This window comes from Hyla sarda, chromosome 4, assembly GCF_029499605.1.
Source record: "Hyla sarda isolate aHylSar1 chromosome 4, aHylSar1.hap1, whole genome shotgun sequence".
In the NCBI taxonomy this organism is placed as follows: domain Eukaryota; kingdom Metazoa; phylum Chordata; class Amphibia; order Anura; family Hylidae; genus Hyla; species Hyla sarda.
In genome coordinates, this window is record NC_079192.1 from 391,258,199 (window position 1) to 391,278,111 (window position 19,913).

Below are 19,913 nucleotides of genomic sequence, written 5' to 3' on the forward strand. Positions count from 1 at the left end.
TAGATCCGGATCTGGCTGGATCACCCCCATCTTTAGCAGTGAGAATAAGCTTGTGCTCCGCTATCTTTTCCCTGTCTAGAGTCTTTTCGAGCACTAACTCTGCTATAAGGGTTTCACCATTATGGTTATTTACAGATAATGAAAAATATGGATTTGGAGTCAGTTTATACTGGTTAACACCATTAATACCTACATCCAGGTCCTGTGCAGTTTTTAAGGGGAAATGAACCCCAGGACTTGATACTAGCTCTGTAATTCTAATAATCTGGTTGTTGGTTGTAAATATTGGTGAATTATCATTAATATCCAGGATCTCTATCTCCAGACTGTGCAGCTCCAGAGGGTTCTCAGCCACAACCTCTAAATGCAGTAAACAGCTCAGGCTGGACCCACACAGGCTCTCCCTATCAATCCTCTCATATACAACCAGAGCTCCATTCTTCTGCTCTATAGAGAAGAATCTGCTGCTTCCTTCTGACCCCAGACTCAGTCTCCTTCTCCTAATATCAGCCACATTCACCCCCAGATCCTGAGCCACGTTCCCCACTACAGTCCCTGGATGAGACTCCTCAGCAATAGAATAACGCAGCTGCCCAGAGACCCAGCCCCAGCTACAAAGGAGAAGGGAGAAAGCTACTTGCCATTTCCAAGCCTTCACAAAGCTCTGATTGTCCATATCTTAAATCCTTCTTCTAAAATGTGTAGAAAATAATCATCATCCCATCAATCCAAGTGTGTGAGCAGCCAAAATAGAAATCCAAGGAAAGGGTAAATCCTGGTTTTCCTGCATTGAGATCATCCACAGGGCTCTCATCGGAGCAGCAGCTCTTCTTTGTGTGAGAAGAAAGATGGGAGGGTGAATCACTGAGCCAGGGGGAGGAGAGCGCACAGCTGACATGAGAAGGTCTATAAGGCTTGACTGGATGACAAGACTGCCCTCTGCTGTTAAATTCTGATAAGTACAGTTTATAATCCTAACAATTTGGTATTTTAAGATTGTTTCTATTAATTGATAAACTACTCTATCTGGTCATAAAATTTTCACAGTATAGGAAATAGTTTACTTTAGATCACAGCATCCATATGCTCTTTTAAAAAGATGTCTATTTAGAAGTAAAATTAAAAAAAGATACATCAGAAATAATTTGTTTTTCATGGTATAAGAATGAAACTATTAAAATCTCTGAACTGGTGGTTATAAACAATGTACAGATTCTAATAAACTAAATAATTGGTGAAAATGTCATATGAGTAGAAGTCACACTCCAGTATATTAGATAACAATCTTTAACAATAACTGTAGACCAGGTTTAAGAAAGAAGCTTTCTATTATAAGTACATTTTAGGGACGGCTTACCCAGATAAACCTGTAGCAAACTCGCTGGTTGCCATGTTCTGTATAAGATTTGGTATTTAAAATGTTAAGCAAGTAAAACAAACTACCATCAGCTGCAGTTAAGGGGGGTGTCCATTTGCTAGAACGGTCCCTTAAGAATCAGCTAATCATAAAGTGACTGCTTAGATCCCTAATGTTTACCATAGACAAACCTGACAGTAAGTGTTTAGTTTTTCTGTAGCACCACTACAGGGGATATTAAGTATTACACATGCCAATTCAAATCCCTGGGCTATCTGTGTAATACTGGACAGCTTTGGCCCTGCAGAGTCTTCTCCACTCTGACCAAGAGCTTAAAGGGGTTATTCACCATGAAGTGATTTTAGTAAATACCTAGCAGACAGTAATGGACATGCTTAGGAAGGATATGTGCTTGTCTTGGGGCTAAATGGCTATGTTGTGAGATTACCATAACACTGTGGCTAGCTTTTTGTGAACTGGTATTTTCTGTTTGAGTTTTTCTTTTTTGACTACAAATCCCATAATTCCATTTTACTCCCTCCCACACATCAGCCACCCCACCCAGTGAAACATAAATGAGCTGCATCCATTCAAAAGACCTGTGGTTTTCAATCAGGGTGCCTACAGCTTTTGCATTAGCTGCCGATTAATCTCTCTCCCACCAAGCGATCGCTCCACGCATTGAAGCAGACAGGCTCCCTGTCATCAGCTGACTAGTGAGTCAGGTCTCGGCCGCATTGTAACCTGGGAAAAATCTGTGACAATAGTCATTTTGTATGCTGTTAAAAATAAATATTGGGGTGAAAATCACAGAAGAATTGTGAGAAAACCGTCACACACAGGTACAGACACTATATTATGAACTACACTAACTTTACTGCCCCTGTAGCATAGTCAAATAAAAAAAAATCCTGGAATACCCCTTTAAGATCCTGAACAGAAGACTCTTCTCGATTAACTCAAAATTCCCTAATGTGGGACTAAGATTATTATAATAATGACAATCAATAGTCCCATCCCCTTTCATAAGACATTTCCTATTTAGGCATTATGCATTGCTAAGTGTGGTCTTGTTATTCGTTATTAACGTGGTATGTATAGATCATTGAACCTGAGGCTCTTGTAGCACATGAACATGTTGTACTGGGATTGAGTCTGTTCATTGTAACTCATCATATATTGTAAGTGTTGACATATAGGGTGTTACCTTTCTGTTTTTCTGCCTAAAGGGGGGTTTATATCTCTAATTTTATCTTATTTTTTATTGATTTAAAAAAAGGATATTATACATTCGACCTAGGTAATATGCTGCACTTTATCTAGATATGTAGTTTCTTTTGTGCTTCCTTGGCTTCCTTTTTCTAGCTCCTGCACTTAAATGTGAATGAATTCTACAACCCTCTCTTGCCCCACGTGTCCTCAGGTGCTGCCCAAATTACTCCCCCCCCATGCCTAGACTTAACCTGGTACTCCGCCCCCTCATGACATCACGCCCCGCCTCCTCAATGCAAGTCTATAAAAGGGGGCATGACGGCTGTCACGCCCCCTCCCATAGACTTGCATTGAGGGGGTGGAGTGTGACATCATGTGGGGCGGGGCTATGACGAGCTCCCGCCACCGGCTCTAAGCATTCGAAACATTTTGTTCCAAGCGCTGAGCAGCGGATTACGTCTTTAAGTATTCTGTAGAGAGCTTTAAGCACAATAAAAAAAAATAATACATATATAATTTCCAACTAATGGTGTTGAATGTATCTTTCCATACATAAGCATAGGCATGTAATACTGCATATCTATCTATTTATAATTTTTTTATAAAATTGTAGGAGCATGAAATAACCTTCATACTTACAAACCTATATAGTTTGCATTGGTTTGTACTTTAGGCTCCATCATGCTTTCTATATTATTGCCACAAAATTGGTCAATAAAGTTCTACCAAGATTTTACAGTTAATACAAAACTTTGTGCAATGTTAACTATTCTCAGCCAAGAAGCAGATTTAAAGCATTTTAAAAAGTTTTACTAGCTAGGCTTTAATATTATTATACAGAGATACATACAAGATATGGCATACTATAGCATAGATCAAACTCACTCCCTCTATGGTTCTGCGTTGTGCCATTTAGAAAAGAAAAGTTTGTTTCACTGTCCATGCAGTTGACTATTTATGACAATCAAGGCGACTTCCGAAAACCTAATAGGTTTTTTTTTAGAGGTTCTCACTAAGTGACAGTAATAAGAACAGGGTCAGTCATCGTTGGGCAGAGCTCCAGGCCTCTATAACTACCAAATGCACGGCGTCAACCAGCTAACAAGTGAGGAAACTCGCTCTCTCTCCACTCTCTAGACACACATATCATTAAGATAAACTGAAGGTGCCATAGACATACAATGGCCATCAATACATAAGCTATATTATTATTATTATGTGTACCTTACTGGAGGCTATGCTTTGTTGTACTGTACTGTTGACATGCTCTTCCATTCATATTAATAGATGAATGCTTTTTGCATTGTTGATTTGCAAAAAATAATAAAAATATATTTTAAAACAAAACTGATACACTGCCTCTTATGTATGCCCTTGGTCCTACGCAGTTCTATGAATAATTTTCAAAAACAACTAATAAAAATACAAAAATAAACATTTTTAGATCACGTATTGCCAGTATGATTGGTTAGCTCTATATCCAAAAAAGGTTCATTGAGTTTTTTTCCCCTGCAAATAGCTGTACCTTGATGCCGAGATGCCAGTGTCAACTCTGTGGCACAACCAATGATAAAATGTAAGGGAATATCCCTTTTAAAATGTGTTGCTCTTTCATAAGCCCATGCACTGTAGGCAATGAGAAAGAATCCTGCACAATCACATTCATAATATTATAATATTCCCTATGAAAAATTAACACCGTACCAATGCATCCAACAAAGTCAAGCCAACATATTAACCCTATATACAAACAGATTAACACATGGTGTCTATTATCTATATCTATCTATCTATCTACACCAAAAACGAGGACTGCAGCACTCCAATGTATAAAGGTGAATAAGGTTTATTGACCCAACATCAAGGAACAACGTTTCAACTGCCCGATTGCAGTCTTTGAGGTTGTGCTGCTCTTCCTACTCTCCTATCTATCTATATATTCCAGATATAGCAAAAATAGGGTTTTATTTCCTTGCCACTACATGTAGAGTGTACAGTAGAGATTTACTGTATGGTTGTTATGAGATGTCAGTGTGGTACAACTGGAATTGGCTTAGCAGAACATTGGCGTTATATAACCATAAAAAATAATCAGATCATGACAGCTATTGAACAAACACAAAAATATTAAAGAGGTGCTAAAAAATTCTCAAGCACACTATATCACACATTACCAGTGGTTGTAGTACCTTACTGTAAACAGGACATATTCATGCCCTTGGTAGGCTTTAGTATCTCACCTGGTTAGTTTCATTTAACCAACTTGAATCAGAGGAAGGATTTGTATGTTCCACTGTACCAACATCATGAGAAGCATTTAATGATTTAGTCAAAGTAAAATTTGGAATATCTGTAGTAGGGGGAAAACAAGCAGGATAACAAGACCCTGGGGCTTCTGGTGGGGCCATCCGCACCTCCATGTATTTCAATGTGCCATCTGAGTTCAGGTAAAGGGTTGGTTTGTACTGATCCATATAGCTTGTAGAAAGAGATTTGTCAGTAAAGCAGAATCCACACCCAGAATCATATTTGTTTCTAAGGCACCTGACAAGTAATATAGTAAATGTGACTAGAAAAACAGCAGTGATGGCCACAAGGGAGACAATAAGATATAGAGTCAGGTCTGGAGTAGATTTGGCATTTGAAAGAAAGTCTTGAGATCTAGGACTTTCCTGAGCCACAGAGTCTAATATATTCACAATGATAGTAGCTGTAGTTGTCATAGAAGGTTCCCCATGGTCACGGACTACAATCACAAGTCGATGCTCCGTGTTCTCTATCTCATGTAATCCTCGGAGAGTCCTGACTTCTCCTGTGTATTCAGAGATGTGGAATAAAGCAGGACTGGTAGACTGAACCAGACTATAGAGGAGCCAGGCATTGTGCCCAGAATCTACATCCACTGCAGACACCTTACTGACTAAGTAACCAGCACCAGCAGATCTGGGAATGGTCTCTTCAGCAATGGTCTCCCCTGTATTCTCTGGGTATAAGATAGTGGGAGAGTTGTCATTTGTATCCAGAATAAAGATGAAGACGGAAACATTGGAGGATAATTTTGGAGATCCGGAATCTTCCACTCTTGCTGTGATCTGCAGAACTTGGAATTGTTCATAGTCAAAAGACCTTTGTGCATAAATGTTCCCGGTTTCGGAGTTAATGTAGACAAAGGAAGAGACCGGAGAACCATGGATGTGACTCTCAGCGATGGAGTAAATGAGGTTTGCATTAGCTCCCTCATCCGGATCTACAGCAGATACCGTACATAACAGTCTGCCCGCCTCATTGTTTTCTGCTATGAAGGCATTGTAGACATGGTGTAGAAATGCTGGAGGATTATCATTAACATCAGAGATATTAAGGCTGATTGTAATGTGGCTGCTGAGAGATGGAGACCCCAGATCAGATGCCGTCAGTCTAATAGTATATTGTGAGAGCTTCTCCCTGTCCAGATGTCCACTAGTGACCAGAGTATAACGCTGGGACATGGGCTGGATTCTAAAGGGAAGGTTTGGTGACAATTCCAGCCTAATCTCTCCATTTTTTCCAGAATCATTATCTCTGACTGTAATGAATCCGACCACAGTTCCTATGGGGGCATTCTCAGGAACCTCATTAGTTTTGGAGGTAAAGATAATTTCTGGGGTGTTATCATTTACATCTTTTACCTCAACCTGGATAACACAATGTCCCTCTAATGTTGGAGATCCTTTGTCTGTTGCTTTGATATACAATTCATAAAGCACTGAATCCTCAAAATCTAAAGTATCTATAGTCACTATTTCATTTGCCTTTGAATCTATTTTAAATATCCTTTTGGCAGAATCCAAAGTATGGTGGTCAAAGGAATAAGAGATTTCTCCATTTGCACTGTCATCCAGATCTGTAGCATTTAGTCGTATAATTACTGTGTTCAATGGGATATTTTCTAAAACACTGACCTTATAACTGGACTGATCGAACACGGGTGCATTGTCATTAATATCTAACACCATCACAGTAATCTGTGTGGACCCCGATTTAGGAGGGTCTCCCCCATCTACAGCTGTAAGAATTAGCTTATGTTCAGCTTTTTCTTCCCTATCCAGGCTCTTTTCTAACACAAGCTCCGCTATGAGGGTCCCATCTATACGATGCTTCATAGCCAGAGAAAAAAATGGATTTTGGCTTAATCTGTACTGACTAACACCATTTTTACCCACATCTAAATCTTTTGCTGTTTGTATCTGAAATCTTACTCCAGGACTGGAAAATACTTCTGTAATATTCAACATCTGATTCGAAGTTGTAAATATTGGAGAATTATCATTAATATCCAGAATGTCTATCTCCAGACTGTGCAGCTCCAGAGGGTTCTCAGCCACAACCTCTAAATGCAGTAAACAGCTCAGACTGGACCCACACAGGCTCTCCCTATCAATCCTCTCATATACAACCAGAGCTCCATTCTTCTGCTCTATAGAGAAGAATCTGCTGCTTCCTTCTGACCCCAGACTCAGTCTCCTTCTCCTAATATCAGCCACATTCACCCCCAGATCCTGAGCCACATTCCCCACTACAGTCCCTGGATGAGACTCCTCAGCAATAGAATAACGCAGCTGCCCAGAGACCCAGCCCCAGCTACAAAGGAGAAGGGAGAAAGCTACTTGCCATTTCCAAGCCTTTACAAAGCTCTGATTGTCCATATCTTAAATCCTTCTTCTAAAATGTGTAGCAAATAATCATCATCCCATCAATCCAAGTGTGTGAGTAGCCAAAATAAAAATCCAAGGAAAGGGTAAATCCAGGTTTTCCTGCATTGAGATCATCCACAGGGCTCTCATCGGAGCAGCAGCTCTTCTTTGTGTGAGAGAAACGATGGGAGGGTGAATCACTGAGCCAGGGGGAGGAGAGCGCTCAGCTGACATGAGCACATCTCCTAACAATGCTGAAACATCTCTTAGATGACTTTTCTGCCCTCTGCTGGCAAATAGTAAGAACTACAATGTATGTAGTTTTTTTTTTTTTCTTTCACAAAATACTTCAATCATATAATAGTATATTTCTTTAAGCAATAGGAATTTAGGGAGAAGACCAAACTATGGTTTTAAATATTTCAAGGTATAAAACTTTGTTTGATCAATAATTTTGATTTATTTTTTTAAAGAGAAGTACTGGTTAAAATAGCAAAATACAAAAAAACTAAAGAAAAGTTGTTTCCAAATGCAACAAGCCGAATACCCACTAAACTGGCAAGAATAATCTGAGGTATTTCTATTACTGAAATTTTTCATTAAAGTGACTGGATAATCTCCTGACTAGACAGTCCATAGAGGCCCCCTATAAATAACTAATGATACTCACCTACTGTTTTGCTTGTTCACCTCCCGATCCTCTGATGTAAATTGCTGATGCAGTAGTTGCTGAGTGATGTCACCAGCCATGCTTTGTGTTACCTCCTTAAACCCTACATGTCAGGTCTGAGTGACTATGCATGAAAAGGCTACATTTTCTCTGATATTTCATTATCCGTTTTTTTACTATATTTTATATTTTACTTGAAAATCAATAAAAAATAAAATAATACAAAAAAATAAATAAATCCAACAACATTATTTCTATTGGCAACACAATAAAATATCCATTATATAAGATACATTTATATATATATATATATATATATATATATATATATATATATATATATATATATATATCTTAAGAACATAAGTTTGGTTATGAGATTAATTTTTTAGCTGTTGTTGTTAGTAAACTGTACAGAAGTGTCATTATCTGTTATTGTTTACATTTTCATCATGTTATCCTTCCCATCTGCTTCATCCCAAAACTGCTTCATCCCAAAACATCCTTCCCTTCTGCTTCATCCCAATAAAGGGGTTTTCCTGAGTTCCCACAATCTGCATGTAATGTGGCTACAAAGAAAAGAGGAAAAAAGTTATACTTACCTATCCCCAATCCCCTGCAGATTTCTGTTTATCTCCTTCTGGTCCTTCAATGTTTGTATCCTCTGTCTGCTTCCAAGAATTGAGGTTGGCCAACCACTACCAAGAAGGGAAACCACTATGGCCAGTAAATGGCTGGGCAGAAGGGTCCTTCTCCGTCCTCTAATCCCAGAAGCAGGCGGAAGAGCTAAATTTGGGTGACCAGAAGAAGTTAAATGGGAATAGCAGTGTGACTTGTGGAGAATCGGGGGTAGGTGAGTGTAGCTTTTCTTTTTCCTACATCCCCAGTATTATATGCAGAATTTGGGGACACTGGAATATTCCTTTGAATGCTACATGCACAGATAAACGATCATAGCACCTCTTATATTGCTCAATTTTTGCCAAGAACGCATAATATCTAAATATACTACAGACCTTTATCAGCATTAAACGGGCAATTTTAATGATGACTTAACTTTATAAAAAACATTTCAGTGGTACATAGGCTAGAGGATACTTAAAAGAGGAGTAAATAGAGAATGTACACCAAGTTTATCACTGAGCGAGTGTATGTCATAAATGGTACCTTTAGGCCTCATGAGCATGGCAAATACATGAGCGTTGAGCCTGTGCGGCAGCACAAGATTGTATTTTCAAATTACAGACCTGTAGGCACTTTTTAATGCTTCTAGTGGGTTATAAGGTGTGTAATGAAATAACACGAATTTTCTTTTTTTTCTGTACAAATTTGAAGTCCGCTATAATATGGCCCACAGCCACGTCTCTAGGCCCCTACTATGTTTATAACATTGAAGAGATAAGTCGTAGAGAATTAGATCCCTTCCCAGATGATCTCCCATATTACTAGTAAAACTCTTGGTCAACAATGGTGGAAATATGAGTAAATCAGTTCCATCTCAAGATATAAAACTGAAGGTTCCAAGTATACAAGTTAAGGTTGAATTTGAGAGGTTACAGGAAAAATAATTAAAATTTGCTGCATACTTGCATATCTACTACCCGTGCTACAGAAAACAGCTATGGTAACACACGCTTATCTATAACATTGAACATTTTATAATATAGAGTCCAAAGGCCATATACAAATTGTGATATAAAAAATAATCAAACTAAAATTTATCTTAACTATTTTATATCTATCCAAATACAGTACAAATATTTATCCAAATGCAAGTAAACAACACTATCGCTTACAGCAGAGATTTCGTGCATGAGGCTTAGGGTCCACATGTAGCCCTCATGTGCCTACTGTGAAGATCTAAGGGTAAGTCAAATTCATATGGCCGCCTTAACCAAAATAATAATGTGGTATAGATATTCCTCTGTATCACTACAAAAAACATATATGCCAATATTCTATGTCCTATTCATGTCAGTTGTGCCATAAGCAAGAAAAAAAAGTCCCTAAATATGTTTTTTATTCAAAAATGTCTTTAGGTAAATAAAATATTTGCAATAACAACAAATAAACATATATCGGTTTGAAGAGTCGTGCATGAGTACATGTGCACCAATCCTTTCACCCTGAATCCCCATCCATATAACAAAAGAGGCCTTAAAATTATAATTAATATCTCACCTGATTGGGATCATTACACCAGTCTGAGTTAGATAAGGGATTAGATCCCGCAGTTGGTTCAGTTAATTGAGGAACATTTTCAGTTTTACTTAATGTAAATCCTGGAACATCTGTTACAGGAGGGAAACAAGCCGGATAACAAGACCCCGGAGCTTCCGGTGGGGCCATCCGCACCTCCATGTACTTCAATGTGCCGTCTGAGTTCAGGTAAAGGGTTGGTTTGTACTGATCCATATAACTTGTAGAAAGGGATTTGTCAGTAAAGCAGAATCCACACCCAGAATCATATTTGTTTCTAAGGCACCTGACAAGTAATATTGTAAATGTGACAAGAAAAACAGCAGTGATGGCCACAAGGGAGACAATAAGATACAGAGTCAGGTCTGGAGTAGATTTGGCATTTGTAAGAAAGTCTTGAGATCTAGGACTTTCCTGAGCCACAGAGTCTAATATATTCACAATGATAGTAGCTGTAGTTGTCATAGAAGGTTCCCCATGGTCACGGACTACAATCACAAGTCGATGCTCCGTGTTCTCTGTCTCATGTAATCCTCGGAGAGTCCTGACTTCTCCTGTGTTTTCAGAGATGTGGAATAAAGCAGGACTGGTAGACTGAACCAGACTATAGAGGAGCCAGGCATTGTGCCCAGAATCTACATCCACTGCAGACACCTTACTGACTAAGTAACCAGCACCAGCAGATCTGGGAATGGTCTCTTCAGCAATGGTCTCCCCTATATTCTCTGGGTATAAGATAGTGGGAGAGTTGTCATTTGTATCCAGAATAAAGATGAAGACAGAAACATTGGAGGATAATTTTGGAGATCCGGAATCTTCCACTCTTGCTGTGATCTGCAGAACCTGGAATTGTTCATAGTCAAAAGACCTTTGTGCATAAATATTTCCGGTTTCGGAGTTAATGTAGACAAATGAAGAGACCGGAGAACCATGGATGTGGCTCTCAGCGATGGAGTAAATGAGGTTTGCATTAGCTCCCTCATCTGGATCTACAGCAGAGACCGTACATAACAGTCTGCCCGCCTCATTGTTTTCTGCTATGAAGGCATTGTAGACATGGTGTAGAAATGCTGGAGGATTATCATTAACATCAGAGATATTAAGGCTGATTGTAATGTGGCTGCTGAGAGATGGAGACCCCAGATCAGATGCCGTCAGTCTAATAGTATATTGTGAGAGCTTCTCCCTGTCCAGATGTCCACTAGTGACCAGAGCATAACGCTGGGACATGGGTTGGATTCTAAAGGGTAAACCTGTTGACACTTCCAGCCTAATCTCTCCATTTTTACCAGAATCCTTATCTCTGACTGTGATGAATCCGACCACAGTTCCTATGGGGGCATTCTCAGGAACCTCATTAGTTTTGGAGGTGAAGATAATTTCTGGGGTGTTATCATTTACATCTTTTACCTCAACCTGGATAACACAATGTCCCTCTAATGTTGGAGATCCTTTGTCTGTGGCTTTGACATACAATTCGTAAAAATCTGATTCTTCAAAATCCACAACTGCCTTTGTCACTATTTCACCAGTAAATGAATTTATCTTAAATATATTTTTTGCAGAATCTAAAATATTATGATCAAATGAATAAGAGATTTCCCCATTTGGTCCCTCATCTAAATCTGTAGCATTTAGTCGTATAATAACTGTGTTCAATGGGATATTTTCTAAAACACTGACCTTATAACTGGACTGATCGAACACGGGTGCATTGTCATTTATATCAAAAACCTTTATAGTTATCTGTGTGGACCCTGATTTAGGAGGGTCTCCCCCATCAACAGCTGTAAGAATTAGCTTATGTTCAGCTTTTTCTTCCCTATCCAGGCTCTTTTCTAATACAAGCTCAGCTATGAGGGTCCCATCCTTCCGATGCTTCACGAGCAGGGTAAAGTATGGATTTGGATTTAATATGTACTGACTAATGCCATTTTTACCCACATCTAAATCCTTTGCTGTTTCTAACTGAAATCTTACTCCAGGAATGGCTTCTGTAATGTTTATAATTTTATTTAAATTTGTAAATGTTGGTGAATTATCGTTAATATCCAGAATCTCTATCTCAAGACTGTGCAGCTCCAGAGGGTTCTCAGCCACAACCTCTAAATGCAGTAAACAGCTCAGGCTGGACCCACACAGGCTCTCCCTATCAATCCTCTCATATACAACCAGAGCTCCATTCTTCTGCTCTATAGAGAAGAATCTGCTGCTTCCTTCTGACCCCAGACTCAGTCTCCTTCTCCTAATATCAGCCACATTCACCCCCAGATCCTGAGCCACATTCCCCACTACAGTCCCTGGATGAGACTCCTCAGCAATAGAATAACGCAGCTGCCCAGAGACCCAGCCCCAGCTACAAAGGAGAAGGGAGAAAGCTACTTGCCATTTCCAAGCCTTCACAAAGCTCTGATTGTCCATATCTTAAATCCTTCTTCTAAAATGTGTAGAAAATAATCATCATCCCATCAATCCAAGTGTGTGAGCAGCCAAAATAGAAATCCTAAGAAAGGGTAAATCCTGGTTTTCCTGCATTGAGATCATCCACAGGGCTCTCATCGGAGCAGCAGCTCTTCTTTGTGTGAGAAGAAAGATGGGAGGGTGAATCACTGAGCCAGGGGGAGGAGAGCGCTCAGCTGACATGAGTGGCTGAAACTGCTGTAGCTGTGATATTAGGATGACATGTCTGCCCTCTTCTGGCAAATAATGAGAAGTACGATAGTTCATTTAGTTTTAAAAAGAAGTAGAAATTCAGGAAAAGGACCATACCATTAATTTAAAAATGTAAAATAAATAATAAAAAAAAAATATCAATATATGAGAAAGGGAAATACTAGTATTATAATTAGCAAAAATAAATAAAAAATAAATAAAAAAACAACAACCATTTACTTTCTTAATGCAGTCTTATGAGTACCTGTTAAAGAGAATGACAACAAGAATCCATGGCTAAATCATTATAAGTCTAGGCTTAGCTTGTATTGGATATTTTGTTCAAAGTGTCTGAATAATCCCCTGAACGGACAGATATACTACAGTCTCCATCAGTTGTAATAAATGTTAAAGGGACTAATAAGCAACTATTGAAACTCACCTGCTGCAGCTTTTGTTTCCTCACAGCTTCTCTGATATCAGGTGCTCATGCAGCAATAGCGACATTACCAGTTGCATCTGGCCTATCCACTTACATAAACCACACAATGTTACCACCCTTATCCTTCCATGTCCTGTCTAAGTCACCATTTATCAAAAGGTTAAATATTTTCTAAAATTTCATTATTAGTCTGTTAAATGTAAATTTTTTACATTTTAAAGCCAAGACAAAATAATATCTTTATTGGTAATAAATTTAAATTTATAAAAAGGTTTTTTCTGCTTAACAATACACTATACAGAAGTGTCTATATCTGTTTTATATTTTTATTATTTTTTATCCACGCCCTTCTACTATTATTGCTAGACTTTTATAGTTGTTATTATTATGTTATTATTCTACATTAACTTTATGTAGAACCTGTCAGCACATTTTGGGACAACAAACCACTTACATGTCTTTAGGCAGCTAAAGTTTATGCCGGGTTCACATCACGCGTTAAGTTCCCTGAGTTCGTTAAGATGATAAGAGCTGAGAAAAAATACTGCAGGTCAGAGTTTTCTTTCCGCTCGACTTCTGAAAAACAGCGGTCACCAGACAGAAACTTGACCGACCCATATTCAAAGTCAATGGGACCCGTTGGTGTCCATTGAGCAATAGACCATCCACATCCATTGTTTCACACTAGAACGGACTCTGCGACAGAGCTCTGATGCTAATGTGCACTGTCTTAGTGTCCCAAAACTTCCACTATTAAGCCTACCCAGTCTTGCTTCATTACGCTTGCCTAATAAAGCAAGGTGTATTGTCCTTAGCTTCATTGGTGGATGTGAGTCTTGGACTCCAGTCACTGTGAGTAAAAAGTCAATTAAAACATGACTGGAAGAAAGGGTAGGCTAAACAGTTTTGGGACACTAAACTTTAGCTGTGTAAATATTGTATATGTGTGTATATGTGTATGGTTTAGTGTAGAAAAACAAGCTGGCCTAAATATTACAGCTCTGATAAAGAATCAAACAATATTTACTCATACTATGGATTTTTATCACCGTTAAACAGGATAGGTTAAGGTATTTATCTATGTATTTTTTCTAATAAAGATTTTGCATGACTTTGCATCTATACTATTGAGTTTTTGAATACCCTATTTTCTTTGGTGTTATAGGATAGGTTAAGGGTTAAGCAACTTTAGTAGAAACAATTTATTGGTGTAGCGTAAGGACATTTATACATAGAGAATGTAATGAGACCAATACGTTTATCACTGAGCGAGTATATGTCAGTGTATGTCATAGATGACACCGTATGATTCCTACACATGACTAAGCCATATTGATAACATCAAAGAGAGGAGGGATTGGGAATTAAATCCCTTCCCTATTGGTCTCCCCAGGGCTGGTGCAAGGATTTTTGCCACCCTAGGCAAAAGCTAATTTTGCCAGCCCTTGACTCCTTCTATTGACACACCCCACCTTACTACTGGGATGACACACTGTAACAAACCTCCTCCTCATGTAATCACCTTACTACTGGGATGACACACTGTAACAAACCTCCTCCACGTGTAATTTCCTTACTTTTGGAGTGACACACTGTAACAAACCTCCTCCTCATGTAATCTCCTTACTACTGTGGTGACACACTGCAACAAACCTCCTCCACATGTAATCTCCTTACTACTGGGGTGACACACTGTAACAAACCTCGTCCTCATTTAATCTCCTTACTACTTGGGTGACACACTGTGATAAACCCCCTCCTCATGTAATCTCCTTACTACTGGGGGTGACACACTGTAACAAACCTTCTCCACATGTAATCACCTTTCTACTGGGGTGGCACACTGTAAAGAAAAAAAAACTCCTCATGTAACCAACTTACTACTGGGGTGGCACACTGTAACAAACCTCCTCCTCATATAATCTCCTTACCACTGGGGGTGACACACTGTAACAAACCTTCTCCCCATGTAATCTCCTTTCTACTGAGGTGAGAGTTTTGCAGCTGTCAGGACCAGGAGAAATAACTTTCTTGCGGAGGGCATAATGGTGCCCCCATCTAGAGGGTGCCCTAGGCAGTTGCCTATTTTACCTATAGGTGGAGCCGGCCCCGTGTCTGTCGTATTAATTGGAACACTCCTGGTTAGCAATAATGGATGTGTACTGTAAGTAATTCAGTGAGTTAAAGCTGATATAAAGCTGTATGTTCAAAAATACAAGTACAAGGTTTATTTGGAATATAAGAAGTTGCAATAAAAGACATAAGTATCGACTCAATATCTAGATGTACAAATACTTACAAAACACACAACAATAACATACACATATATCAATGATATATAGTAGATCATCAAATAATATATAGTCTAAAAGCCATATATGAATAGAGGTAGTGAAAGAATATATAAAAAAAAACTTAACTTATATATAACATATGCATCAAAACACAAGTACGAGCACTATCATTTACAGCATAGATATCCAACTAATGACCTGAGGATCATGAACAGTCCTCATGCACCTAATCTTCAGAAACCACAGAAAAGAAAATGTATATGGCCGCCATTCCTAAGATTATAATGAGGCATAAAGACTCCTATAATAGGAGAAGTTGGCCCCAAAACAAAGAAAACTCAAGTTAAGCGTTTAAAATGCCAACAGTTTATGTTCTTTTCATGAATTGTGCCATAAAGAAGAAAAGATCCCAAAACATGTTTTGAAAGGTTGAAAAATGTTTTTAACTAAAGAAACAAAACCTCTGCACATATAGCAGTTCAAAAAGTTCCATTAATATAACAAAAGAGAAATAAAAATAACAAACTGTGTAACTAATATCTCACCTGATTGGGATCATTACACCAGTCTGAGTTAGATAAGGGATTAGATCCCGCAGTTGGTTCAGTTATTTGAGGAACATTTTCAGTTTTACTTAATGTAAATCCTGGAATATCTGCTACAGGAGGGAAACAAGCCGGATAACAAGACCCTGGGGCTTCCGGTGGGGCCATCCGCACCTCCATGTATTTCAATGTGCCATCGGAGTTCAGGTAAAGGGTTGGTTTGTACTGATCCATATAACTTGTAGAAAGGGATTTTTCAGTAAAGCAGAATCCACACCCAGAATCATATTTGTTTCTAAGGCACCTGACAAGTAATATTGTAAATGTGACTAGAAAAACCGCAGTGATGGCCACAAGGGAGACAATAAGATATAGAGTCAGGTCTGGAGTAGATTTGGCATTTGAAAGAAAGTCTTGAGATCTAGGACTTTCCTGAGCCACAGAGTCTAATATATTCACAATGATAGTAGCTGTAGTTGTCATAGAAGGTTCCCCATGGTCACTGACTACAATCACAAGTCGATGTTCCGTGTTCTCTATCTCATGTAATCCTCGGAGAGTCCTGACTTCTCCTGTGTATTCAGAGATGTGGAATAAAGCAGGACTGGTAGACTGAACCAGACTATAGAGGAGCCAGGCATTGTGCCCAGAATCTACATCCACTGCAGACACCTTACTGACTAAGTAACCAGCACCAGCAGATCTGGGAATGGTCTCTTCAGCAATGGTCTCCCCTGTATTCTCTGGGTATAAGATAGTGGGAGAGTTGTCATTTGTATCCAGGATAAAGATAAAGATGGAAACATTGGAGGATAATTTTGGAGATCCGGAATCTTCCACTCTTGCTGTGATCTGCAGAACCTGGAATTGTTCAAAGTCAAAAGATCTTTGTGCATAAATATTTCCGGTTTCGGAGTTAATGTAGACAAATGAAGAGACCGGAGAACCATGGATGTGGCTCTCAGCGATGGAGTAAATGAGGTTTGCATTAGCTCCCTCATCCGGATCTACAGCAGATACCGTACATAACAGTCTGCCCGCCTCATTGTTTTCTGCTATGAAGGCATTGTAGACATGGTGTAGAAATGCTGGAGGATTATCATTAACATCAGAGATATTAAGGCTGATTGTAATGTGGCTGCTGAGAGATGGAGACCCCAGATCAGATGCCGTCAGTCTAATAGTATATTGTGAGAGCTTCTCCCTGTCCAGATGTCCACTAGTGACCAGAGCATAACGCTGGGACATGGGTTGGATTCTAAAGGGTAAACCTGTAGACACTTCCAGCCTAATCTCTCCATTTTTACCAGAATCCTTATCTCTGACTGTGATGAATCCGACCACAGTTCCTATGGGGGCATTCTCAGGAACCTCACTGTTTTTAGATATAAAAATTATTTCTGGGGTGTTGTCATTTACATCTTCTATTTCTACCAGAACAACACATCGTCCCTCTAGTGTAGGAGATCCTTTGTCTACTGCCCTGACAGACAATTCAAAAAGCTTTGACTCTTCATAATCTACAGCTCCTTTAATAATTATTTCTCCCGTCTGTGAATTTAAGTCGAATATTTGCTTGGCTGAATTTAAAGTATGGTGGTCAAATGAATACAAGATCTCCCCATTTGGTCCCTCATCTAAATCAGTTGCATTAAGCTTTGTAACAATTGTTTTTAAGGGAACATTTTCTAATAAATGTATCTTATATTGTGATTGATTAAACACTGGAGGATTATCATTAATATCTGTAACAATGACAGTGATCTGAGTAGATCCAGATCTGGCCGGTTCTCCCCCATCGATAGCAGTGAGAATCAGCTTGTGCTCTGCTTTCTCTTCTCTATCTAGAATTTTTTCCAATACTAATTCAGCAATGAGGGTCCCATCCTTACGTGTTTTTACAGACAATGAAAAATATGGATTTGGAATTAAAGTATAATGGTTAACACTATTAAGCCCCACATCTGAATCCTGTGCTATTTCTAAAGGGAAATTCACTCCTGGACTGGTAACTAGTTCTGTAATTTTCAATATCTGATTAGAGTTTGGAAATATTGGTGAATTATCATTAATATCCAGGATCTCTATCTCCAGACTGTGCAGCTCCAGAGGGTTCTCAGCCACAACCTCTAAATGCAGTAAACAGCTCAGGCTGGACCCACACAGGCTCTCCCTATCAATCCTCTCATATACAACCAGAGCTCCATTCTTCTGCTCTATAGAGAAGAATCTGCTGCTTCCTTCTGACCCCAGACTCAGTCTCCATCTCCTAATATCAGCCACATTCACCCCCAGATCCTGAGCCACATTCCCCACTACAGTCCCTGGATGAGACTCCTCAGCAATAGAATAACGCAGCTGCCCAGAGACCCAGCCCCAGCTACAAAGGAGAAGGGAGAAAGCTACTTGCCATTTCCAAGCCTTCACAAAGCTCTGTTTGTCCATATCTTAAATCCTTCTTCTAAAATGTGTGGAAAATAACCATCATCCCATCAATCCAAGTGTGTGAGCAGCCAAAATATAAATCCGAGGAAAGGGTAAATCCTGGTTTTCCTGCATTGAGTTCATCCACAGGGCTCTCATCGGAGCAGCAGCTCTTCTTTGTGTGAGAAGAAAGATGGGAGGGTGAATCACTGAGCCAGGGGGAGGAGAGCTGACATGAGAAGGTCTCCTAAAGATTATCTGGATGACTTTTCTGCCCTCTCCTGGGCCAAAATGATAATTACTAGTGTTGAGCGGCATAGACCATATTCGAATTCGCGAATATTCGCGAATATATGGACGAATATTCGTCATATATTCGCGAATATTCGCATATTCCTTATATTCTCGTGTTATTTTCGCATATGCGAATATTCGCGTATGCGAAAATGAACACATGTGAATATTAGCATATACAAAATTAGCATATGCGAACATTCGCATATGCGAAAATTAACATATGCGACATTTCGCACATGCGAATTTTCGCACGCCAGTCTCACACAGTAGTATTAAAGCCTTCTTTACACCACACAAGCTGGAAGCAGAGAGGGGTGATCACTGTGATGTGTACTGTGAAAAAAAAAAAAAAAGAAAAAAAAACGAATATTCGTAATTACGAATATATAGCGCTATATTCGCGAAATTCGCGAATTCGCGAATATGCGATATTCGCGAATAATATTCGAATTGTGAATATTCGCGAGCAACACTAATAATTACAATCTGTGATTTTTTTTTACAATATGTAACTATAGGAAGCATCAAAAAGTCTTATATAAGTTTTGAAATAGCTATGATTTCAGAATAATTTCTAAGTAAAATGTAAGTTACATAGTATAGTTATCAGTAATCATGGTAATTCCTATGTGCCACAAAGAACAGACACAAAAATATTCAATGTTTTTTCAGCTCTTTTACCTCTATCTTTGACTGCAGTTACATAGCACATTCGACAACAACGCTGTCTAATTCTATGAACCCAAACCCTCCTTAAAATTAGTGCATTCCTTTCTTTTCTTATTCATATCCTTTATCATATTTAATGTTAGCACTTTCTATAACTGCAAATTATAATAAAAGTATTTAAATAAAAGACATTTAGTAGACGATAAAATATATACAATTAGCTGAGGCAGCATCGGTAATAACCTTTTCAGAGGTACAGTACATAGAGCCCGTGTGCGCCATGTAACATGTCGACATATGATGCTTAAAAGGAGTACTCTGGCAAAAAATTACTTATCCCCTATCCACAGGATAGGGGATAAGTAGCTTACCGCAGGTGGTCTGACCGGTGGGGCCCCCCGTGATCACCGAGGCAGGACTCCAGCACTTTCAGTGAGGAGCGTGTGTTATATACAGGTAGTTGGCATGCGCTCCATTCA

General features: G+C 39.0%; 2 protein-coding genes across 47 annotated transcripts in view; both read right to left on the reverse strand.

Annotated features, from left to right (window-relative positions):
• Window positions 1-19,913, reverse strand: part of LOC130267390 (protocadherin gamma-C5-like) — a 571,493-nt gene that overhangs the window by 94,184 nt on the left and 457,396 nt on the right. For 2 of the 46 annotated variants that reach the window (XM_056517111.1, XM_056517104.1), the window contains exon 1: window positions 10,094-12,680. The exons of 42 other annotated variants lie outside the window; for them this stretch is intronic. In XM_056517111.1, coding sequence (XP_056373086.1) covers window positions 10,094-12,532 — 2,439 coding nt within the window. In that variant the 5' untranslated portion in view covers window positions 12,533-12,680. Of the gene's footprint in view, window positions 1-4,809; window positions 7,412-10,093; window positions 12,681-19,913 lie in introns of those variants that run through there. 2 more of the 46 variants (XM_056517103.1, XM_056517091.1) reach the window with 1 other exon arrangement.
• On the reverse strand, window positions 16,033-18,637 carry LOC130267396 (protocadherin gamma-C5-like). The gene is given in 2 exon segments (XM_056517145.1): window positions 16,033-16,240; window positions 16,243-18,637. Coding segments are annotated over 2 exon segments (2,358 nt in total). The 5' UTR covers window positions 18,490-18,637; the 3' UTR covers window positions 16,033-16,129.